This window comes from Accipiter gentilis, chromosome 18, assembly GCF_929443795.1.
Source record: "Accipiter gentilis chromosome 18, bAccGen1.1, whole genome shotgun sequence".
NCBI lineage: Eukaryota > Metazoa > Chordata > Aves > Accipitriformes > Accipitridae > Astur > Astur gentilis.
The window spans coordinates 7560333-7585528 of NC_064897.1; the positions used below are offsets into that span (position 1 = coordinate 7560333).

At 42.5% G+C, this 25196-nt stretch overlaps 1 protein-coding gene across 9 annotated transcripts; it reads left to right on the top strand.

The window, feature by feature from the left end:
* The first annotated feature begins 14 nt into the window (after positions 1-14).
* LOC126047759 (C-type lectin domain family 2 member B-like) lies at positions 15-24443 on the top strand. 9 transcript variants are annotated; one of them, XR_007508699.1, is made up of 12 exons: positions 15-361; positions 887-976; positions 1786-1949; positions 3553-3656; positions 4607-6360; positions 12901-12981; positions 13812-13908; positions 14169-14305; positions 19518-19598; positions 20210-22069; positions 22588-22731; positions 23569-24443. XR_007508699.1 is itself a non-coding variant. In XM_049821838.1 (5 exons), the coding sequence occupies exons 1-5, from the start codon at positions 112-114 to the stop codon at positions 4737-4739; spliced, it is 741 nt and encodes a 246-aa protein (XP_049677795.1). In that variant the 5' UTR covers positions 15-111; the 3' UTR covers positions 4740-6438. The 9 variants fall into 9 exon arrangements, 1 of the variants encoding a protein (XP_049677795.1); XR_007508704.1 differs by having other exon boundaries at positions 14172-14305; XR_007508703.1 differs by lacking the exon at positions 14169-14305 and having other exon boundaries at positions 20210-20517; positions 21860-22069.
* Positions 24444-25196: the final 753 nt, after the last annotated feature.

A 25196-nucleotide genomic window follows, 5' to 3' on the forward strand; every position in this document is an offset into this window, starting at 1 on the left:
CTCCCCGCCCGCGCCGTCCGGGGGCCGCCGCCCTGCTCCGCTCCGCTCCGCTCCGCCGCGGTCACCTCCGGGGACCGAAAAAACCGAGGGCGAGCGGCCGGCGCGGCGGCGATGGAGGAGGTCAGCGGCAGCGGCGGCGGCGGCGACGAGGTCTTGTTGTTCCCGTCCTGGCGCCGGGTCGAGCTGCGGCGGCTGAAGCGGCTCCGGCGGAGGCTCAGCTCCGACCCGGTGCTGTCGCGGCTCTTGCCCGGGGACAGGTGCCCCGCGGCCCGCCGGTCGGCGTTGTTCGTAGGACCGACAGCGGAGAGTGAGCGGCTGCTGGCGAGGGCGGCGACCGACCGGAGGCGCAAACCGGCGCCGGGTGAGTCATCCGTGAGGGGACGGCGGGCTGCGGCCGGGGAGCGGAGCGGAGCGGAGCGGGGAGCCGGCGGGCGGGCTGGCTGGGGCTGGGACTGGGGCTGGGACTGGGGCTGGGACTGGGGCCGGGGCTGGGACTGGGACCGGGGCTGGGACTGGGGCCGGGGCTGGCAGTGGGGCTGGGACTGGGGCTGGGACTGGGGCTGGCAGTGGGACTGGGACTGGGGCTGGGGTGGGGCCTGCCCTGGGCGATGCCATGGGCACAAAGCGGCCCCGGGGATGAGGGACACACACACACACCGTCTTCTGCGAGTGTTTCTGCGGGATTTGGCAATTTAGGACCTTTTGAAAGCCGGTACTGAAGCTCGGCGGTGCTGCGGGCGAAGTTTCAGAAGTAGGGGCGAGGGTTTGGGAAACTTTAAGGAAGTTATTGTAGCTCTGCATGGGTTGGTTTTTTTCGACCCCAGTCTTCAGATCCCGACATGTGCTCCGTTCCTTGACATGCTTTAATATTTCTTTCTCGCCTTAGGTATGAGTTTACACCTCTCTTTCCGGAAAAGAATTACAGGAATCGTCATTGCTGTTGCTGTGATTTTACTCTTATCGTGGATTACCCTGAGTGAGTGCGTTTATTTCAGAAAGCCTAGCTCTGGGAAGAGAAGTTCAGCGCTTTTCTCTTTCATTACGCCGTCTTGTCATTGCTGAGGGGGAAGAGGTATTTTCACTGGTTTTCAGCTCTCCCACTCACACTGTCATGGCTGCTGTTAGAGAGGAATCCAGAAAAGGAAAGCAAAACTAAAAATGTGTTAGGCATTGACGTTGGACAGTTGTTTCCAGTAGCATTAAACTGACTACTTTTTTTTTTAAAATTGCCTGCAGGATTTCCTTGTACTACAGCATGGCAAAATGCTGAGGAATGACAGAGCCATAAGTAGCGTTAGGGAGACAGTACTGACTTCTTAACTTGCCTTGGCTTTGGCCTATAGAGTTATATTTACAGCTGAGTACACTGAACCAGAACCTGTTTAGGGTCAAATTTTAGCTGCTTCACAGTAGATAACTAGTGTCTATGTTTGCACTCTTTGTCAAAGATGGCCTTCTGCTCTGACGTTCTCACCCGTGGTGTCTCCGGTGTAGCTGAAGCTTTGCACTTGCACATGCCAGAGTCTGTTTGCTGGCATGTGCCTGGTGTCTGAGCACGTAATCAGGGATTACTGGACCCACCGTAGCTGGTATAACTGGAAAAAACTACGACCGAGCCCAATCCTTCAGTTGTCTTACGTTCACCCACCTCCTACTGAATTCAGTGCAAGTCATGGATATTTTTAAGATGGAGGAAGCAGGTCAAGAATTTGTAAGCATGTATACAATTGTATTTTAAACACATGAGTAAGTAACATTCTCTTCATTTCTTCATTTGAACAAAAGATTCACCTAAATTACCACAGTGGGAGCCGTGCCCTGATGACTGGCTCTACTACAAGAAGAAGTGTTACTATCACTCAGGAGCCATGGCAGATTGGAATTCCAGTCAGGAGTCCTGCTCTGACTACGGAGCTTCCCTTGCAGTGATTGACAGCCCCCAAGAGCTGGTAAGGTGTCCAGCACCTTGAATTCGGTGTTATGTCTGCTGTCCTAACAGTTTCTGTAAGTCCATCACTTGTTCCCTTGTTGAAACCCAGCATGCTGTGTGGCAGACTTGTTTGCTGCAAGTTGGTACAACCTACAGATGTTTTCAGCACGATGTGGTCTGTTCACTAAAATCTGGTGTAGATATTCTGTTATTACCTTAGAGTGTTTGTCAGAAATTTAAAAGGCAAACTATGTATAAATGAAAAGTAAAGTCTGAAAAAAATATAAAAATGGAGTTGTGACTCCTAATTACTAATAAAGAAGGTGTGGTTGGTTTTTTCTGAACTGGCAATTTATGTGCACGTTCTAAGTTAGGCAATTTAGCCTGTTGTCTCCCCTCACACCCTCTGGACGTTCATTCTCTCTCCAGGGTACCCAAAAGTACAGTCAGCAGCAATTCCCACTCTAAATATAACTCTAAACTAATTCTGAGTTTACAGACCACTGGTGCACGTCCATGTGTTTTATCTTCTTGATATTCTTTAAGGACGCAGGTCTTTTAAAGGGTGCTTTCTTTAGCATAACAAATCCTTTAGTGGCCAACCGAGGAACAGAAATGTGTTGTTAGTTCTGTGCAAAACAGTCAATTTCTCCATTTCCACAGGAGGGAAAGACTGGCTGTGGTTGTATGATGCTGGGACCCATGGCACTCAAAATACCTGGTTCGTGCAGGAGGTTCTACCTGTGGTTTTTGTTGTTTTCAAACCATTTTTCTTTTTACTATGTTCTTTGAGTCTCTTGTAGTATCCTACCAATTCAGGGTGTTCTGCATGGCTGAGAAAAACAAAAGAAATTAGCACTATAGCAAATGTGTTTTCAGAGACGATTATAGCATCATAAGGAAGGAATTGAGAAAGACTTTGTTTTATTCACACTGCAGATGGTAAACTGTGCGTGTGCCCTCAAATGTCCTGGAGTTTGGGTTTAGGTAGTCCCAACTGACTTTACGGTCAGTAATATAAGGAACAGGAAAACAGAATGAATTCACGCATTTATGATACAATTAGTGTCAAGAGTAAAAGTGTGCAAATTGGGAGGTTGGGGGATTTTGAATGTGTGACTTGAATCTGATGGAGACACAACGTAACTGACATCCAAGGAATTATGGTGACATAAAAGTCAAGGCAACCTGTGCCGAGTCAGGCACTGTGTCCCTGCTAAATACATGTCCTTGTACTGAAACACCATTCTCCTGGTGATACAGTGAAACCATTCTACTAGTTGACTATTGTGTAATGTGATATGGTATTTCTAATAACATACATGGATGTTTTTAATGATGGGGTGGGGCAGGGTGTAGGTGGATGGTCAGTAACACTCTGCATGACTACCAACTGGATAGCTGGGACCTCATTGACTATTAGTAATGGGTCTAGGGCTTCCTTTATTATTTCATCTGATTAAATTTAGCAGTAAAACATCAGCGACCTGTAAAAAAAAGTCCACCATTGTATATTCTGTGACACAGTTTATATCTGTGCAGTTTTTATACAAAAAGCTATATAATCATAATCATAAAAAAATCTAATAGCCGTATGTCATTTTATTCTGTGTTTTGTCTAGAACTTTATAATGTATCGAATACGCATAACAAACTTCTGGATTGGGCTGCGCAGGAAAGGAAACAAGTTCTTCTGGGTGAATGGAGAGTCATTTGACACAAACTTGTGAGTTTTCTTTCAAATATACTATGCAGGAATGGAGTCAGTGGCTTCTACTTTTGTCCAAGTAGAAAAGTTATTCTCTGTTACATACTCCAGTGTAGATCAACTGGCATATCTTACCAAATGAGGGCTGTCATATGGCTGTAAAAATGCTAATACTATGCTAATAAAACTAGTTATGTCCCCAGAGAAGTGGGGAAGGGGCATCACTGCCTGCTTTTTTCCTGTGGTGGCATAGCAGCTGATAGGTTATGCCTAGAATAATCTGTTTGTATACAATCCCGCCGTATGAAGTGGATAACATTTGCCTTATTAGGAAGAATTACCAATGTTAGACATTATGATTTGTTTGAATTAGCTTGCCCTGTTGGTCTTGCAGGGTTCAACATGCCACTAGTATAGACAGGGCCTCCTAAGACCAACTGAGGTGTCCAGGGCCACATTGGAAGGTCACTGGGCTGGGGGTGATGTACTCAGAAGGCATCGCTTTTGCCCACTTTGTATCCCAGAGATTGGCTTTCTTTGCAGCCACATCCTATGTATTCTGCAGAGGTTCAACAAAATCGGTGAGAAGAGGTGGCAGAGCCCCAGTCTGTACTGGAGGAGTACTGCTGCCATGGGTCCCACCGGGATCCTCTCTCTCTCTTGCTCTGAAGAGTTGGGCCTTTTGTGCTCACAAAACATTGTAGACTATGAAGTACAAGTACACATACATCTCTGTGGGGATCAAAGCAACTTGCTTTAATAGAAGGTGCATCAGAGCATCACCATGTGTTTCATCACGTGCACGTGAATTCTGATCCTCCCAATGTGAAGTGGCGCTCATTTTAAATCATTCTCTACTTTGTTCTCCACAGTCTTAAAGGCCCAGTTTTACAAAGAATAAGAAATAGGTCTTCTGAATTTTAGACTACAGTTCTGCTCTAATTCTTATTTTTGTCTTGGCTTTCTAGATTTCGTGTCAATATAACAAATGATGGAGACTGTGTCCATATAGATTCAGCCTTCATCTCTACCAGAAGGTGCTCCTCACTCAGGAATTGGCTTTGCACTACTGGTCAGTTTAGTCCCAAGACAAGCTCTTAATAGGGAACAGCTGGCTGTGCCAGTACAGAGACTTTCTTCACGAGAAGTTGGAATTCAGAATACTGAAAGTCCTTGCTGCAGGAGGTCCATGAGGGCAAGAGGTGCTATGGCGAGGATCATATCCGAACTTCTCCAGGAGAAGCAATCCAGGGAGTAATAGTGACTCCATGTGAAAGAGGTAATTGGTTAAGAAGTAGCAGTACCAGCAGTACCAAGAGGAAATGGTGATACAACAGCCACGGCAAAGAACAAAAGTTGCTTCTTGGTAATACAGTTTCATTGTTGAAACTGCTGAAGGACATGGCAATGGATGCTTTCCTTGAGAACTCTTCACAATTACAAAACAGGGTTTATTAGGGCAGCTAAAAACTTTGTTAGATGGATATGAAAATGGACATATTGAAAATGCAGTTCATAGTGAACCCAGTAATGCCATTTTTTTACTGTTTTCTATGGAGCTCAGTAATTCTTTGTCTGAGAACTTTCAGTTTGTCTTTGTGGTAAGTGGGTGAGATATCATAAGGTGTTTTGGCTTCCCTCCCCTTCTTTTTCCATGGGTTTTTCAAATGTGATTGGTATGTAAAGTCCAAGGATGTAAATGGGAGCTTTGTAAACCAGGAAGGCAGATAATGACTAGGTCTTCTAGTGAATGGCACTGGTGTTATGGGGCATATAGAGTGTGACAGATTACAGATACTCTTCTCTGTCCCTCTGGACTGATCTGCAAACCTGACGGCTACTGCCCAAAACTTCCCTGAATATGTGGCAACAATAGGAAAGCTCCCAGACTGAGTCATGCACAACTGTCATTTTGGGAGGGCTGAGAAAGTCAACTGGACTTAGAAGGGGAGACACATATATATGTAGCATGGAAAGGGCTCTAGGGCAACTTAAATTGAGGTACTGTTGTGTTAATCTGTTTGCCTATGTAGGGTTAAAAAAAAGCTTTTATTGTCTCCAGCACAGCTATTTTGTCAAGTGACTTGTGTGGGCAAGGATAGTTTAATAGCCCATGGGACAGAGGCAATAATGCTAAATAGCATTGCACCTTGGATTAATCTGTTTAAATTCTTGGCACGATGCTCTGAAAATGAGCACTGGGGGCATGGGAGGCTCACCTGGAAGATCTGCGGTTGGTTCCTACCTGGTCATTCTCAGATTCAGCAGACACCTGTACAATGACTACTTCCCAAGATACATGATTTACAAAGGGAGGGCACCGTCTTTAAAAATGTGAACCAGAAGAAACACTTTTTAAGCCAGGAAAATGTTCTTGTCTGGAAACAGAATATTGCTTTAAGCTCGGGGAAGATGAAGAGTCTGGCATATTGATCTTCAAAGAAATGGGAAGAAGAAATTGCAAATTGCGATAAATGTACTTGGTATTTATCCAGAAGATGTACTCCTTTGGAGGGGAAGAAAGAGGTGAGAGGAGAAACTGGAACAGAGTATTCAATATATCTTTGTTCCCCATGGTCATTCCCTAAGAAAGCACAAGAACAGAAGGGGAAGCACCTTGCAAGGAACCGTGGGCAGGGTTCAGATTGCCAGGGTAAGGGACCTATTGCCCACCACGTGTCAAAAGTCCTGTTGAAAGAGTCAGCATGAAGTGCCAGACAGGGTAAGCAGTCCATTTTGCCATCTCTGAAAATTGCCTTATAAATATGCCAATAAATACTTCACTAATTGTTGCCTGTGATGCTTTGGGTCTCTGCTTTTCATTGAGCTTGCTCCTTTGCTTTAGATGTGTGGTGGTCCGAGACTGCTTTGTTTACCTTATGGTATCTGCTTCTTTAGGCATGCTTAGTTACCGTCTGTAGGTGGGCACAGGACATTTTTCAAGAGTGAACTTCACAAACTCTGTGTAGGACCATGACAGAGTCTGTGAATTCATCATGAGCCTGACTGACTGGGAAGGGTCACCCCTCAGGTGATCCCTCCTCCCAGGCCCCAGCCCAGGGGCTCAGGACCCCATTTTGTCTCGACCGATCCATTGATTTTCCAGCTTCACCTCGGACCTTGCCCTGATGATCTAGACCCTTGGCTGAGCCAGGCTACTGACCACTCGCGTTAAAAGTCTCACACAGCAGCTAAATTACAGCTAGTTGCTAATAGCTTTAAGAAAACTAAAACCCATGTGAACTTCCCCTCATTTTGAGCTTTTTTTGTCAAGGAAAACTTGCGCAATATTCCCCAGCATTGTGAGCTTCCCAGGCAAAGTTAGGCGAGGAACATAGCAACAGAGTCATACAAGAAGTGGTTTTGCAACAGGTGAATTACTGAATGCAATTTCACTTTAAACTTTCAATCAGAGTAGCAACCCACAAAAACAGAAGTTGAAAATAATATCTGGATAAATGTAATTGCTGTGTACATTTCCTGGATTATTTAACCACTGTGGCTAAAATTGAAATGAGCTGGATGTGTACTTTTTTCTTGCTCGGCTAGGTTATAAAGTCCTTGCGTAGTGAGCTCTCTGGCGGGAGATCAGTTTTCACTGCATGATCTGCACAGGATCCAACATACTCATCTGTGATCAATTAATACAATAGCAATTAGATTTGTTATAACAATTAAATTACATGCATTTTCAAAAGTAGTTTCCCAATTCACCAAATAACATTTAACGCCTCCCAAAGTATGAAATTCCCCTGTGATTCCCCTGTGCTTCCCTACCACACTCCGACATGCTGTGGACATTGTCAATTCCCAATGGATTCATGCTATCCCTAATCCTGTAACTGACGGAAAAGTGATGTTTTTCATTCAAAAAAAATTGACTGGTACAGGCAAATAAACCCAGCTGGTGAGAAATAATCAGCGGTTGGAAGTTTTGCACAATGCTAAACTCAGGGGAAGAGCAGAAGTTTGTAGGAACTTAACCTCCTGCCCTGCAAATCTGTGGCCTCTTCCAACAGCAAATCCAAAATAAAGTCAGTCCCCATTTCAGCTGGACTAGGTTGCAAGTTTCATAAATTTGAAGGTCTGTCACCGTGCGTGTGTGTCCCCGCCAAGATTTATCTTTTGCTCCTGCAAAAACCGTTATACTGTGATTTCACATCACGTTAAGGCCAGGTCTGCGCTGGCATAGATACTGCTGCATTTCACCATGCCTGGCATAACTTTGCCTCAGGCCAGGCGTGAATACCTGCTTTTACATCTCTCACGTTGCAAACCACACGCACAGGTGTTTACACTGCCTTCGTGCTTGCTGTGGGAAATCTAATCCAGCAGAGAGGTACCGCGGCGTGGGCTCGCACAGCCTGCTTGGGTGTGCAGTCTGCCAAAACGCCACCCCGAAAAAACGCATCTCTCCCTCTTGCTGCTGCTTCTCCTTAGCCCTTGCCAGGGAAAAGGAGGCAGAGAGAGAGAGCAGGGTGCACAAGACAGAGGTGCAATACGGAGCTTTACCCTGCGAAACCGCTCCTGGCCTCAGCGATGCCTGTCCCACCTGCAGAGCTGCTGGGCTGGATGCCCGTTGGTGCAGGACAGCTCTTGCACCCTTGGGTGCTCTACGGTGTCTCCACGAGGCAGGAGGTGTCTCTAGGCAGGGGGGATTCACACTCCTCGTAGCCGTTCCCCGAGTCAGGCTGGCTGGGGTCCACTTCTCTCCATCGTCCCCAGGCAGGCTGGTCCCTGCTTCTGCACAGCCGTTTCCATGCAAACCACTTTAGCAACTGGTTCCAGTCGCTTCTGCTTCCATTTCCAGACTGCCAGGCTGGGGGAGGGAAAAGAGACTTAAGCACCAGTGAGGAGGAGGAGGTCAGAGGAACCCAACAGATCTTCCCAGTCCAACAGGCAAGGATTACAGGAAGGGTACTGTGAAAAGCTTGATGAAGGACTTGCTGCTTCCAGTTGAGGCTGATGGAGAAAGTTTTGTACTTCAGACGTGTTGGATGTGCAAGGTGACCTTTGAGAAGTCTGGGCTGACCTCGCTACATAGCTGCCAAGGTAGCATCCCGCGCATGCTCACCATTCACTGTGGTGAAAAGGGAGGTAACCATTATGTTTGGAAACCAGTGACCCTTAGTGGTCCCCCCAGCTGCCTATGGCTGCTCAGCTCGGTGTCGGGCAATTCCCAGCTAGAGATGCTGTGGACTGGTGGATACCCTGTCCACAGTGGATACCCTGGTTGAGTTGAAACCTCCTGATTATTCAACAACTAATCCATGGGGTAAACTTGGAGAAGCTCTGCCACTCCAGCTGGTCTCGGGCAGATCGATACAGGGAGCATATTCCTTCTCCTGTGTCCGTACTGCGCTGCCCTGGCCGTGAAGCGATATGTATGGATCCTGACAGTGCCTTCGTATGGTTCAGGTGCCCCTGCGCAGCTGAACAAGGTTGCACAGTGAACGTTTGCCTGGCTGAAATCCGGATGCTGATCACCAGCTATGGTTCACCCAGCACGTGCTACGTCCCTTGCTGTGTCCTTGCTGCCCTCCCCAGGAGACGAAATGATGTCCTAATGCAGAAAGGCTAATTTGCTGTGTCTACCTTGAACAACTGAAGCAGAATAAATGCGTGATTCAGTCAGATGACGTTTCCCCCCCCCTCCATGACTCCTCAAAAAACTTGTTCAGACCAAGGATGTCCCATCCGGTGGAGGACAGAGGAAGGAAAGTGGTTGCTCGGCTGGTTCACTGTCTTTAACCCTTTTGTTCATGTTTTTCTGACCTGGCTAAGGCTAGGCCAGCATTAGCAAAGGAAGGAAATTACAGGGAAAGGTAGGAGCACCTGTCTTTCTTAGCAGGTTCACTTTTGGTGTTTCCTGGCACTTATGAAATACCTACCATCCTTTAGCTAAGTGCTTTCTCTAAGCTGTTGGAGCCATTCAGGCTTTAATTGATTGGAACAGAAAGACAGCAACCCTGAAACAATAGGGGGCTTTATTCATTGTAGAATTACAATTTTTACCTCTTTTAATTTCTTAATATGCAAATAATACTCATTCAAAATTACATAATCAAATATAAGTTATCCAAGCTTGCAAATGATAGTTTAGGTGAGCTGAGCAAGGGACAGATCAGAATTCAACCATTTGCCTTTTTAAGCCCATATCCAAAATAAGACAGCATGGAATAAGAATAAGAAGAAACTGCTATGACGTTTCCTGCAAGAATAACACGGCAATATTAGAGCTTTCAGTTTGTCTATTCAAAATGTCATTAATATATTTTCCTAGGAATTTTGTCTGAAGTACCACTGTTTCTAGTGGGATTTCAGAACAGCTCTGAGTCTTTTTAATGCATCATGAAACCTTTTAAAATCAAGGCCTTTTTAAACATTGTGGATAAAATACTGCATTACTTTTTGGCAGAATGCAGCTGATTATTAATTTTTACATCCCTGTTATTAGTGCCATTTACGATATACACTGTGCAATACATGCAGACTGCCCTACTCAGACTTAGGAAGACCTTCACATGTTTGAAATAAGGTTGTCACAGGAAACCTTGCCTGAAGCTTTCTCCTGATAACTACAGAAGGAAAAGGTATCGTGTGCCTAGTCTTCCAAGCCGACTGGGAATCCACTCAAAACATACTCTCCACACCTGGGCTATTGTTGCCTTTACTAAAAATCATCAGGAGCTGGTAAGGCACTAAACAGAGAAATGTCCGTGCATTAACATTTCTCTTGCCTCTGATGACTATGAAAAGAATTACTTTTACCTGAATGTGTTGCAGTACAGCATTATACTCAGTCTTTTCACTAAGTACGTGTGAGACAAAAATCAAGCTGTCGACAGTCTAAAAAACTTTCCAGTACTTTTGAATGCATTCTTAAGAGATATATGGGTCACAAGAAATAATAAAAGTATTTTCCTATTCCCCTTCTAGGAAAACATATAATTCTTAAGAGAAATGGTGGCTAATTATCAGATGGCAGGGCCTCCAGCCTCCTGAGAATACAGGATTTATTTCCCAGGCATACTAAGTTTGCATCTGCCACTGCACACAGATTGCTTAAAAGAAAAAAAAGACAATTTTAAATTCTTCTCAGTGGCTGATATTTTGCTTGTTCAGCTCTAATCAGCTCTTCAGCTTATGCTCAGAAGGTGAAAACTTAAAGCGATACAGTGGTTTATATCCATGGAGATTTGTATACATAAGTTATGTACTTGTCGTGGATATAAATTATATGAATTTATTCTCCACAGTGAAGAGTTCAAAACCCTGAAAAAAAAATCTAAAAAATCATGAAAAGAAAAGGCTGAGAAAGCATTTCCATAGATTGTCCCCAGTGCAGGAACACCACCACAATGTTATCTATTTCACAGGGAAAAAAAAAAAAAGCTATTTCTTTTAGCCTAAGCCAGGGGATTTCCTTTAACTAGGAGTTATAGTGGAGTTTTAGGTCCTGGGACAGAGCAGGCTTATATGCAGAAACTCAAGAAATCAAAAAAGGTCAGTCTTAGGTGGATGGGTAGTTGCTGCCCTTGGGAAAGAGCTGCCTGGGGTGAGACATCTCTTCCCTCCGAGCTTTGCCAGCATGCTGCTTGCTGTGCCCCGCTGAAGTCCTGGCACTTAACACCACCTTCATGGTCTATTTAGGCAAAGATCTTGAGCTACGTGCTGTGGCCTTTGACACCCTCCTCCATCTCTGCTGCCATCACTACTGATCATAGGATATGGCTATCGCACATCTGTCCACAAAACCGGCTCCCCATTTCCCCCGTGCTCCTGTCCTCCCCATCAGGATTGGTTTAAACTGCTTAAGCTTACAGTTCAGTTAGAGGGGTGCAGTATATCCCAGTATCTCTACAGTACTTTACTGTGTTGGGTTTGGTTGGGAAAAGCTTACTGCTAAGTCATCTGTACTTTGTGAATTTGAAGCCGATATCCATCTCATCCACTCCTTTTTTATCTCCAGGTTTCTTTCTTCTTCACACTCTAGCTATCTCTGAGCAGTTATTTTATGCAACTCATGCTTTTAAAAAAAAAAAAAAAAAAAAAAAAAAAAAAAAAAAAAAAAAAAAAAGGCTATATATGCATATAAAATTTTCTTCAGCTTAAAAGGAATATAATTTCTGATATATTTTATGGGGCAGTAGAGACATCTAGTGACTATTTTGTGTTATTAAAATGCAAAGGCTTAATGTAAGAGGGCAAAAGACCTCTTTCAAACCCTTGAAATATTATTCTAGTGATAGGTACATTGATACATGCTCTCCCCAAATCCACTGACAAAATAATTTTGTCAGTTCTGTGCAACTAGTAACACACAGGATGGAAAACAGCAACCAAACATCACTGGCTGCCGTGCCTCCGGAGCCTCTGTTCTCCTTTCCCCAGGTGTCTTCAAAAGCCTTGGATGCTACAATAAATAAATTTAGTCTAGCTTTGCATCACTGGCACCAAGGGCACCGTTTAGTGCCTAAGTGCCAATACAAATCCCTTCCTCATTATTTTGCTGAAGTAAAGAATTTGCCTCAGAACACCTTGGCATTGTTAATAAAGATGCTGATAACTTACTCTGTGTTACCATGGCATTAAATAGGAATATGTGCTTACTTTACACACTTACTAAATGTATATATACCTATCGAGGCACAGGTACAACAGTTTCCTATAGATCCTTCAAACAAAAAGGAGTTGCATTATGTCCCAGTGCTGTTGTTATGCTGGCCCCATAGCATACCTACAGCATCCAGTTTCTTCTTTTTGTCTCTGGAATGGCTGGTTTTCTGCCTTTTTTTTTTTTTTTCTTTTTTTCTTTCTGGGAAATCATCTCTATGGTTATCATTGTTTTTCCAGTTTTAATTTGACGGCTTTCAGCAAGTCTGCCAGTATGGCTAAGTACTTTACAGTTACTTAAAATCGTTGTAGAATAAAAAAATCAATATGCTTTGCCTTAACCTTTCCTCTTTGTCTGTTCAAAGTATATGGTTTGTCAGGCTGCATAAAGAGCTTGGCCTTAGCGGGTAAGACAGATGGCAGCAAATCATCTCCCCTCAAAGCTTTCCCTGGAAGAAAAGGGCATTACACGGAGCCTTTTAGTTACCAGGATCATTGACAGCCCATTCGGGAAAGAGTTAATGATTTAAGCTGAAAAACCCAGTGTAGTTCATCCTTCTTCCACGGCTGGTCCCGAAAGGGCAAAATATTGCACTTCTTGACTTACCACCATGATTACTCCATTGTCTTCCTCTTGAACTAACAGCTCTACTATAGAGAAAAAAAAGAACCATGTCGTCTGCCTTTAATGAGAACATTCGATGACCAGCATGCAGATCAGCAACAGGTCAGACTCAGTCCTGGTTTAATTCTGAGCTTAATAATGCCCCTGGGATATGAGGATTAGCATGTGGTCTAGAGCTTGTTGAAGAGCCGAAAGTCCTCTGGGAAAAGAATTCAAAGTTCTGGCATCATTTTAAGTTACCATAAACCCCAAAATTTTAGAAATTTCTATGTGGAGGAAAATCTGAAGGAAAAAGAAAGTTGGCCTAATAGCAACATTTTGTTTCAAATCCAGCTTTAAAAATTAATTTTATTCAGTATGAAATAAATAAATAAATAAAAAGTTAAAAATACAGAAAAAAAATTATCTCAAAAGTCTTGAAATGAGACGTTTCAGCAATGTCAGATATTCCCTCTGTTCCTCCCCTCATCATTGCTTTCCAGTTTCAAGCCTGAACTAACGAAGTTTAGGAGGAAGTGATCTGATAATCGCAAACCGAAGCAATCTAATAATCACAATCTGAGTTTTCTGTTGAAATACATTTTAGTGTCCCGTTGGTTTGAGGAGGATATGTACATACTCGGTGTGTTGCCAGCTCAGGTTCCAAATGAAAATTGCTCACGATTTATGAGAAAATTGATAAAAATCACAGCTATACTGCTTTTAATAGAACATACACCAACAGAAGGGGCTAAGAATTAAGAACTGTTTATCAAAAGCTACAAGGTGAGAAGTTACATTTGAAAACAAAACAGCAAAAAGAATCTAGTTTCCTTCCGTTTTACAGACATCTAAACATTTCTTTTGACCTAATGTGGTGTGATGGGTGGGGGGGGGCCAGAAAGGATGTAATACAGGGTACTACTTCTCCAATGAGTCCATTTCGATTGCAGATCTGAAAGCAACTTTTCAAAATGGCAAGTGAGGTGGTTTATGCAGAGGTATCGCCCAAGGAAAGAGTGCATTTTACTTCACAAACTTCAGATACAGGTAAAAAATGGTCATCTTAATATTACTTACTTTTCCTTTGGTCAGTGACATGTTTTTAACATTTTCATTCCTTCTTAAATCAAAGCATTCATTCATGTTGAAAGTATTTTTATAACTATTAATATCCACTATAACTATTAATATCCACCTCTGTTTATTATGTATCTATTTGCTTGGCAAATTCATATTTATTAATAGAAGGATCACTGAATTCTAGCAAAAGAGAAGAATGACCTTTAAAATTCCATTCTGCATTTCAGTAGCATGGCTGAAATGTGCTGTTCCTGAAACACATTAGTGATCAGACATGGAAGATATTAATAAGGATTACTGGAAAGGATTACTGGAAACTCATTGGCAGTGCACTGATGACACTGAATGGACTTCTCTCTCCTGAGTACATTTACATTTTATATATTAATTTGATTCATTTTCTTAGACACCGGAAATATTTTTAAATTGTAAAGCAATAGGTCTATTTATCTTTTCTTCCTTTCTTTCTTTTTTCTTTTCTTTTCCTTTCTTTCTCTTTTCTTTTTTCTTTTCTTTTCCTTTCTTTCTCTTTTCTTTTTTCTTTTCTTTCCTTTCCTTTCCTTTCCTTTCCTTTCCTTTCCTTTCCTTTCCTTTCCTTTCCTTTCCTTTCCTTTTATTTTCTTTCCTTTCTTTCTCTGTCTCTCATTCCTTCTCTTTTAAAAGCTCGATGTTGAGAAAAATACAAGTCAAGAATCAACAGAGGTTTCTATAGTTTTGAAACTGATTGTCCTACATTTTGTGTATGACCTACTGATGTCTTTAACTATAAAACTGCATTACTTTAAAAATTTACTTTCAAGAAATAAAGTGCAAAAGATAGCCATTAATGGATATGAGTAGGAAATAATTCATGTTTTTAAAACAGAAGTATCAAGTTTTATTTTTTAGATTCTGATCAAAAAAAATAGATCTTTGCTAGTTATAAGACAATTAAGCATAGCAAATTTATTTAAAATTATAATATTCAGAGTTCTAGTATGAAAGAAAAATGTGTCCTGAATATGCTAGCAAAACAACATTTATTCTATAAAAGTAAGTTTTGTAGATTTGTTCCTTGGGACACAGTGTTAAGAGCATCTGTACAGGTATGATGTCTTTGTTTTTCATGAGTTAACCCAGATTGCCCTTAGATTGTGTGATCAGTTCACCATAGAAGAGCTGCATTGATAGGACCATCTCTGGGACCTCAGTGTAGAACTACCCCATCAGTACTTTTTGGAAGATGTACACACATGCCCAGTAGAAACATCTGTACAGAATGTTTCAAAATTTGAGAGCATAAAAATCCGTTCCATCTAATTTTTTTTATTGTTGTTTCCTCATCTGAGACCGTCCTTTAAATTGACAGTTATATTTTAGTTTCAAGTGCTTTCACACAGCTTTTAATACACTTCAGTGAGTTATGCTTAGAAATTGCTGTTGTAAGTTATCCTGAGAGCCCTCTAACCCAGTAACATACTTCTGAAAGCTGCCAGTATGAGGTGCTCAGAAAGATAGTGTCTAAAAAATTTTGATGGCCAATTACAAGGCTAATTAAGTAACCAACTTTCAGGCAAAACATTTTTCTTGCGCTTTAAAGTATGACGGCATGGTGTTTACACTTTCATAACCTTTTTGAAAAAAACTTTTTCAATTGCAATACCTATATTCTTGTCACTTCTGTGAAGCTTGCATCCCTTTTGGTGTCCTAATAAATACTTTACTTTAATAACATCCTAAACCAATGACTTCTACAGTCTGATTCTAATATCTTGCATGAAGAAATACTTTAAATCAATCTTGAATTTGCCGCCCATTAATAGCATCAGTGTGTCCTAGTGAAATATAGTGAAAAAACCCACCTATCTATATAATTAATTTTTTCGTGTTCTTATAAATTTCCATTATACATTTTTACAGTCTCTAGCTTTGATTTCTACATGTGCTCCATTGCTTTCATAGTTGAGAGCATGAGCGCAGGAAACTGTGGTCCTCATCTTCTGCCAAGTGCTGTTAACTGTTCTCACTCCTTGGCTGCTGTGTGAGAAAGATACTGTGTTCAACACGACAGGGATTTGATAATGCTTCATACTAAAAATGGTTGAGATTTGGCATTTTTTGTAAGATCTCAGCAGCTCTGGCACCCTTAGGAGGCTGCTCTTCTTCAGGCAAAAGCTTGGTATTTGCTGTGCCAGAGTGAGTTCAGAGCAGTTAAACTGGCTATCATCCACCTGCCTGAAAAAGCTCAAAGGAAGCAGTTGCCGTCTTATTCCATGCATATTTTACATTAGATCAAGACTTGGAAAGGCTAAAGTTGCTCCTGTGGGACAGGAATAATAGCCTAGGCCAGCAAAGAAAAGGGGTTTTGTGCTGCCCTGCCTCTGAGCAGTTTTTTGAGTTACAGACTCCAATCTTTGCGCTATCTTATCTGGTTACATAGCTCTTAAATTTGTTTCCCCATGGCCGCTATGCCTGTGCCCTGGCTAGCCTGCACCCCGCTTCTCCTCTCCCTTCGGCCCCCTTCTGCCTCCTGGAGTTTTTGCATGTGGTGGATAGAGCTTTCAATCTCCACATTGCTGAACTTGTCCTACATTTTGCACTGCTGAAGTTTGTATTTGCTCGACTTCCCCATGGCACTTCAGAGAGAAATCTGTTTGGGTTCTCTCTTAAGAAAAAAAACCACACTGATATACTTTCAGCAAGCAGATTTGATGTAAGTAGCCCCTGGTAAATGAGGCAAAACATGCAAAGTGGGCAACCTACAGGGCGGTGTCTTGCAGTTGATATAAAAATACAGCTTCTTCCTTCCTTCCTTCCTTCCTTCTGCTGCCACACCTACCAAAAACTGCTGGGGTCAGTCAGGCATGTCCCACCGCTCCCCGCTTTCCCTCTCCCTCCTACTCTGGCAGTTCGTCTGCAGATTTAATATCGCAAGATGGAGGAGAAACTCCAGTGCAGTTCCCCACCTCATTACACCTGCAGTCATCTTTCTACTTATACCTCTTCACATGCATTTTTCTGATTGTACAATATTGCTGATTTTGGCCAACAGTCCTGTGGACACCCTCTGGGCAGTGAGATGTCTTCTGGGCGTACCTTTAAGTATATAAATTTGAAAGCACTGCCACCCTGATGTACCTCAACCATGCCATAGAGGTCAGTTACCTAAATAACATCTTTGCCTTCCTTGAGCTTTACATCTGGCACTGAACTAAGCAGCCAGAGGATGTGCTGCCTTTACAGGGATAGTGAAACAGATCTCTTCTGTTATGCAGATGGCCAGTGTAAGCATCCATACATAATAACAGACTAGTGTAGGCAAGGCCTTCAAAGATAAGGAGAGCAATGCTTAGCTCTTGGCTTTAAAGCAAAACAATCTCAGCAAACCACCCGCTTTCTTAGGAAAATGAATGGCTGCTGCTGAAAATCCTGTTGCCAATTCCTATTCCAGCCCAGTTTGCATGATTGTTAGTGAATTGATCGAGCACTCCTGATAGTGCAGCAGACGGGAATGCTCCCCTGTTGAGGCTGGGAAGGCAGGGAACGTGCAGTTTGCCAGGCAAACCCACACCTTTGGGGAAAGCCACCCTGACAACATTTTTTATGCTCTGCTTTGGTTGTAAAAATCTTGTAACACATGGTGAAAACATTTTTTTTAATGGCTGCAATTTTGTGTGTCACAACCATGCTAGTGGTTACCAGCATATATAAGGGTTTTCTTCTGACTGACCACGGAATGGGGAGATTCCCAGCAGCCCCCAGTATGTGTGCTGACCTCTGCCATGTCACATTTGGAAGCCTGATGTGAGACATTGCTACAGAAAATGCTGCGGTGCTTGCCACAGGCTCCACGCATAGCAAGAGGCAATCCTTTTGCGTTTGGAAGGCGTGTCTTCCAGTAATAGAAAAGCCATGGTTTATTTTGCCTGAATGTGCTCTGTCTTAAGGCAGTTCTTTCAGTGCAGCCATGTCTTACTCTGGTATAACCTATGTAGGCCAATATCTCCAAGCACTCTGGAGATGCTAGGTAGTTTTCGGAGGGAACAGGTGCACGCTCTGAGGCACGAGCATCTGACAAAGACTTCTCCTGATGAGTGTAAAGGCAGTCAGATCAAGTGTAAGGATAGAGGAGCTTTTTTTTTTTTTTTTTTTTTTTTCAAAACAAATCCTAAAAACAGATATCTGAGAACAAGGATAGTCTGGGAAGCTCTTTATCCTGATGAGCAGCTGATAAATGGGGAAAAAGTCAGGAAGGAGCATGACAAGTAATGCGTGGAAGAAACGGAGGAGCAAGCAGTGACTGGAGGAAGATCAGTTGTTCCCTGTTGCTTCCAGACCTCATTACAACAAACAGCATAAACCTTCACAATGAGAGAAAGACCTGCTTTGGTTGCCTTGGTTTGTGAAATGGGGATTTCCAAGCCCAGAGGAACGGGTGTCTTGACTCAGCGGAGATGAACTGCTGCAATTTGAGCAGTCGTGCCAGCTCTGCATCAAATATGGAAAGTTTCCCTTGCAAATGGCTCTTAGTCGTGGAAAGTATGTGTCCAGGGCACTGATGTAAGAGAGAAGAGGGCCTCCTCTGCTGACAAATGAGAATGATCATAAATTAGCAAGGCAATAAAGATTTAGATAAGTCTATTGTTAAGTCTTCTCTCCCCAAATTTCTGTCTTCTGCGACTAACCACAAGAGAAAAAAAAAAAAAAAGCTGCTTTTGGATTATTCTGGCTGAGAATTAACTACAGACAGGCTTTCCTTTTGCCTTTTTGTAGAGAAAGTTGAATTAATGGCTTGTACTGAAAATCTGTGCTCTGTCTGCAGTGGTGCTTACTAACCATTAATTAAAACCTTATTTAAATACTTGGAAGAATGAACTTGAGGAAGAAAAATCTGTGGATGAAATGAAAAAAACATGTTTATATTTTGCATATTTTACATTTGGTGGTTTACTCTGAATTGTTAAAAATTACGTTTCATTCAGCAGTGATTGAAAAATAGCTTGTCTCTGCTCTATGCACATGCATAGTTCCAACAGGAGCTGTGCTCCTCTTTGTGAAAGAAGCAGTAGAAGACAGACATGCTTCGTACCCGTGTACAAGATCTGAATGCACTAGGAAGAAGAAGTTTATTGAGAATTAAATAGAAAAAAATTAATTTAGCCAAAAAAGTTGCCATTGATTAACTTCTGCTTAAAGATTGACAGAATGTATACATGTGTGTATAAGATATGGATAATAATAAAAAAATAAAATTAATAATACAGTAGTTCAGTGTGTGACAACCTACAGTCACCTAGAGGGGTTTTTTTAATTCTCTAAAATTTAATAACTGAATAACATTTTTTGTATTTCCTTGGAAAACTGCACAGCAGGACAATTATGTGCATTAACTCTTCTAATAATTTCTTTTTGGCACATTCATTCAGCTACACGCAAGTCTTATCAGAAAAAAAAAAAGAAAACAACCTCTTTTGTGTGTTCTTGCTCTTCCCACTTTCTCAGAGAAGGTCTGATGCTGCAGGGTACTCGATGCAATGCAGATGGCGAGGGCTGGCCTCAGGCAGGTTCTCTAACTGTGGCACTTTTTGTCTCAACAGGTGATCCAGTCACATACAGTGAGGTGAATGTGAAATGGCGATCTGACAGACCTGACAGCACACCCAAGACTACACATACAGGTACTGCAACACTGCGGGACACTTCACATTTTCCCATTATATTTCATCCTCTTTGTATACCATCGTAATTACATATTTACATATAGTGGAGGAGTTGCTTAGGGCTAGCTGCCCCAAAAGATGTTGATATGATCTAGGCAAATCAAAAGATCTTCAAAACCTTTCCCAGCTGCTGGTTTTCCCTGGGGGTGCCTGAAGGCTGCCGGTGACAGTGTTTTCAAGGTCAGCAGGTAGAGTCACAGGCCCCCAGGTTTGCATTAGGGGAAACTTTTTGTGCTTCAGCCCCAGCTAAGCCCGTGAGGATTCATGGCGTCAGTGTCCCTTGCCTCCGGGGCTCAGTCTAGCAAGCCTTTGGCTTATGTCTGTGCTGCTGGTATGGATTGCACCTGGGAGCAAAGGGTGGCCCCAAGTCCCCTTGGTGCAGACAGATGTGTCCCCACTCCTCAGTGCAAGCCAGGCCGCAGAAAACCAGCTGCTTCTGCACAGCATAGCTCCTGGCCGCTTACCTCCTTTGGGCCCCCTGGGACTCGTTTGGTTATGGCGTTCTGCTTGAGAAATTTAAAAGGTGCTGGTATTGCACCTCACCAAAGCACCTTTTTTTTTTTTTTAAGGCATGGCACAGAAAACATTGCTATATGCTGCTGGGAATGTAATAAGGGCTCTCACGTAGACTATAGGGATATCTGCTGGGGATGCTGGTGATCAGTTTTGGGCAGAGGGAGTAACATTTGACACTGTCCATATCTGCACTGTGGGAAAGGAATGTTCTCTGAAATACAACTAGCTTTCTGCTGAGAAGGGACCAGATAGTTCATCCCAGAAGGATCCCAGAAGAAAATGAACATGTACCATGCAGGCAGTGTGGTCCACTGGAGGACCAGGACCTGGTAGCAGGACAAACTACGATTCCATGCCTCTGGTGAGTTAGACCCACACAAAACACAGCAACTCTCCACCTGCTCAGCAGCCAAATAGCACACTTTTCCAGGGTATGGGACACTATCACTTTCTATCTTTGCTGCGGGTGATTTTGGTCCATTTTTCCCTGCTCCCCACTCCTAAGGGATGCTCAGAACATGTGGTTAAAATTCATTTTGCAGTTGAGGCATTTGCAAACTCTTCTGTTTAGCAACAATTTCCGTGTATTGTTTTTCATTTCCAAATGCATTTAGGGTGAATGAACAGGTCAGCAATAGTATTTAAAGCACAGAAACTGAGTTACTTTTAGAAAGTAATAGCTAGAAAGCAAAAATTTGGTTTTGAATAGTTATGTGACAAGTTCAGATATATTGTGTCTATCTTTTTCCCAGCAAAAATTTTAAGATACATTAAACTATTTTCTCAAACTGTGTAACCAGTCTTGAAAGTAAATTTTGTTCTGCAAAGTGAAATAATATATCGGATATGAGTTTTAACTCTCCTGTATGAGGTGAACATGAAGAAGAGAAGGAAAGAAAATACTGCATTCGTGTGATGCATAAGAACAATTAAGATATTTATAGAAAAAATGTTAGCTGCAGAAAATGCTGGTGAGAACAAATGTTTCCATTGGTGGGTTATTTTGGCCTTACCACAAGGAAAAAGAAACTGAAAGCTTCAGATGGTCTTTCCGATTAAAAGTGGCAGTTGGGCAAACAAGAGAGTGGGCCAAGTGGAGATCTTGGTCCCGCTGCTACAAAGGCAAAACCAATTTACTGGCTTCATTTAAATGCCCTCTGATTTTATGCCAGTGAAACGAGGACTGGACTGCAGCATGAAGAGTATTGTCAGTAATACAGTTTTGATATATCGCCATTGGCCCATCTGTTTGTTGGCGGCTGCCTTTTTACACCCCAGTCCTCACTTCCTCCCTTCCTTTCTCTGATTCTGCCTATGCTGTCAGTATGGCCAGGTTTTCAGAATTTTGTTCAAGGAATATCAAAATCCATATATGCTATACATATGGATAAATGCTATAGGTGAGCTCTGTCCCTTCACATTCTTCACTGAAACCTCTTTAAAACCACAGAAGTCAGGTGTTTATTCTAACTCTGGTTTTGACTGGGGTGTGTGTTACCATACAGACCAGCCTGAAAAGTGCTAAGGCATGGGGATCAAAAGAACACAATGATCCTACACAGGATTACAGTTGGAGCAGAAAATGATGGAGGCAGGGAATTAACGACTCATTAAACATGTGTTTCTTTGTTGTGCTCAAAAAGGATAATAATCTGGAAAAAGTCTCTAGAATTTCAAATTACCTATAGAACCTTTTTTTAAAGCCTGAATGTGAATGTCAAGATTTCCTTGTGGGTCTTCAGTTGTGTAGCCTCAGAAAAATAACTCACAATAGCATGACCATTCTCCAAGGGAAAGGCAAGGTGTATTGCAGAGCGAGAAGCACTGGCAGCGCTGTGCAGGTGTTGCAGGCAAACTGCATGGCGAAATGTTGACACATCAGCATTGGCAAAGCTGTTGCCCTGCCACAGAAGGTAAGAGGGCATATCTTTAGGCATCTTCTCAACAGCTATGATGATAAAAACTAGGCCTGGCCAGGGAAAGGGTTCTTCTGACCCTGAAAATGTGATTTTATATATAAACATATATATATATATATACACAGATTTATATACATATAAACCTTTATACATACATAAATACATAAAGGGTTTTTTTCATGTAACAATTAAAATGCTAGGACCCACAGCTTTCCAGTTTTCAGGCATTTGTTTTTTTGGTTAAGAAAAGAATGTCCAAAGCAAGATTTATCTCCTATAGGTACATTTAGCTGAAAAAACTCCAAATTTTTTTCCGTTGCATCTGCAGCACACCAAGCATATCCTCATAAACTTGCTCTTTGCTTTCCACAGGTGCTAGATCTATAGCACACAGGGTAGCACATTCCTGCTGAAGGCTTAGTTACAATGTTTTTGCATACTCGAAAAACTCAGAACAAAACTTGACTTGCTTCTGCCTGTGGTGAGACCCCTCTCCCTTGTCCCCTTGGCAGCGACCTGCTTGGCAAACTCGCACTGGTGTTACGTCGTTGTCGCCCTGTATTTCACTGCAGTGATTCTGCTCATCACTGTCATCCTCCTGGCAGTGAAATGTCACAACCTCTGAGGCAGACCCCGCCATCCCGCTAACGTGCAGGGTAAGCCATTTTTAGCTACGTTTGTATTTTAATACAATACATTTGCATTTATCAGAAGGGGTGCAAGGAAGCGTCCCAAACCAAACGCTAAAGTTGCCGTCACGAATTCAACCAGCTAGCAATTCACAGTCACACTAGATAAAACCTAGCTCCCTGCCGCCAATGCATGCTGTACTTCACAGAGCACATTTGAATACCCAGCAGCTTCAGCAAAACTGCCTGCCAGGGCAAGGATTGGGTTCTGCTACTTTTACTCCAAGAAAATTCATCACTTAAACATAGGTGTCTCCCAACTGTGGAGTGAAATAACCCCACAAACCTGCCGTGACATGAACCAAGTGCGTGGCTTGGTGCAGCTGGAGATCATTCCCATAACAACTGTCCAGGCCAGGCTTCACAGTCACCTGGTGAAGTGACAGGAGACAAGCCAGCTGTGTCGTTCAGTCTGGGATTTGAAGGAAACCAGGAGAACAGTTGTCTGTCTGATTTGGACTAGGAATGGCAGTGAACAGCCCTCCAGAGAAAACCTTCCTATCCATTCCTAGTGCTTCCTGTAGAGCTACAAAGCACGTTTAATCGCTCCTCCTGGTCGTTCTCCCTGGAAGCTGTCACTGGCCACTCAGAAGACACCACGTCCTTCCTGCGCCAGAACCAGTGCCCCTGTCACTCAGCAGCTCACTGGTCATATCTGCATGACCATGCCTCCATCCTGAGGCACAGCACTTCTTGCCATGGTCCTCATGGCATACGGCTGCCCTCTCTTTACTTATAGGATGCTCACAGCAGGTTGAACTTCAGTGAGATTGTCTACTTTTAGCTTTTGTCTCTTACTTGCAGATAACTCAGCATGGGAAGGCTCTGCTTCTTCAACAAAACAAGACATAATGCTTCATAATGCTTGTTGACTTTTACGTTATTCTCTCTGAAGACACCTTTATGTAAGAAGACATGCCATCAGTCTGACCACTCTTCAGTTATGTCTTCCAGGATCTCCATTAAACCTCTAACCTCTACATATATGGACAAAACATATTTTATTACTTTTATTAGGAATTTGCTTAATCCTGTAATATCAGCAACAACCCAATTATATCAGTGCATGTACCAAGGCATGGGCTCAACCTGCTGCATCAGAAGTTGGATTTGGGTCTTGTCTTGATAACACAAATGACCAAGTGGACCAGTTTGAGACATCACTTTTAATTCACATCTGACTTGATTTTGCAATATAGATAAGCTTTTAGATCCTGTATGTGCAAGTGCAAATTCATGGATAAAAGAGGGAATGTGAAAGTTTGCACTGAATTTTTTTATGAAGCCCAGGTTTGGATGTGATTTTTCTTCTCCTGACAGCCTTTAGTGGGATTTGTATGAAAGGGGTATTGAAGGTGCAAGAAACTACATTTGTTTATTTAGAGAAATCTCAGTCTCATTCCTCCATTGGCTTGAATAATATTATTCTGTTCTACTTGTTCAGAACAGCATCTCACAGTTTATTTTCAGTTCTCATCAGTTATGTTACAACTTCTTTGCGGTGGGCTGATATCAATGATTTGCAGACCTTGAGTAGGAGCGGTCTGTATAGCAAATATTTCTAGAATTGTTCTCTGTATCTAAGCTTATTTGTACTTAAGCCATGTTGTTGCTGCTGATAATGTACCCCATTTTTATAGTATATGCACCAGAAATCAATAAAGAGATTTAGTAAAGCACTTGACATGCTGGTTTTTGTTCTTGTGTTAGTCAGACTAGAAGAAAAATAACATTCAGTATTTGTATGACTCTAACACCTCTGAGCTGTTGTCACGAAGCAGGTTGCTGCTCTGGTAAGTACTGTCTAAATACAGAATCTCTGCCCCACAGAGCGGAGCACCAAATGAATACTAGAAGAAAATGGTTATGTTTTTCTCGAGATCATCCTTTTGTTTGCCAGGTGCCCTGGGATTAATCCAGGTCTTCAAATACCATGGAGAAAGAAATGTTTGAAAAACAGAGATAATAAAAGAAGAAGTGACAGGTGACATTTTGACCTGAAATGGACTTGCATGTTGTTGTCATTCACTAACCTGATCTGATTTGAGCTGGAAGATTCTTAAGATAGTTGTCTCTCACCTCAGACTCTCAGATAACCCCTACAACCAAATGAAGTTGCCAGTCCAAATCAAGCTCCAGCTTTCTTTAGAAGCAAGAAAAATCCAGTCATTGAGAACTAAAGTTATGTGGTTTTGCATATATAACTTGCTCAATAATAGCAGATGATTGAAAAGGGACACGCAGCAGCAGCGGTCATTAGCTCCTGGCATACAAGCCTTAGCAAGTACAAAGTCTTCATTCCAGAGCAAGGAGCTGAACTGAATGCACATCCACCTGGATGCTGCACGTGCAAATACAGCAAAGGGAAAGGCATTTCAGGACCAGTTAAAAATCATCACTGATTATAAGCCCGACAGAGACTCATGCAGATA

Bases quoted from the DNA above. Each gene is read 5' to 3' on its own strand.
- LOC126047759 (XM_049821838.1), top strand. From the start codon at position 112: ATGGAGGAGGTCAGCGGCAGCGGCGGCGGCGGCGACGAGGTCTTGTTG. The intron at 362-886 runs GTGAGTCATCCG...TTCTCGCCTTAG, and splicing joins GAGGCGCAAACCGGCGCCGG to GTATGAGTTTACACCTCTCT. The intron at 1,950-3,552 runs GTAAGGTGTCCA...TGTTTTGTCTAG, and splicing joins TTGACAGCCCCCAAGAGCTG to AACTTTATAATGTATCGAAT.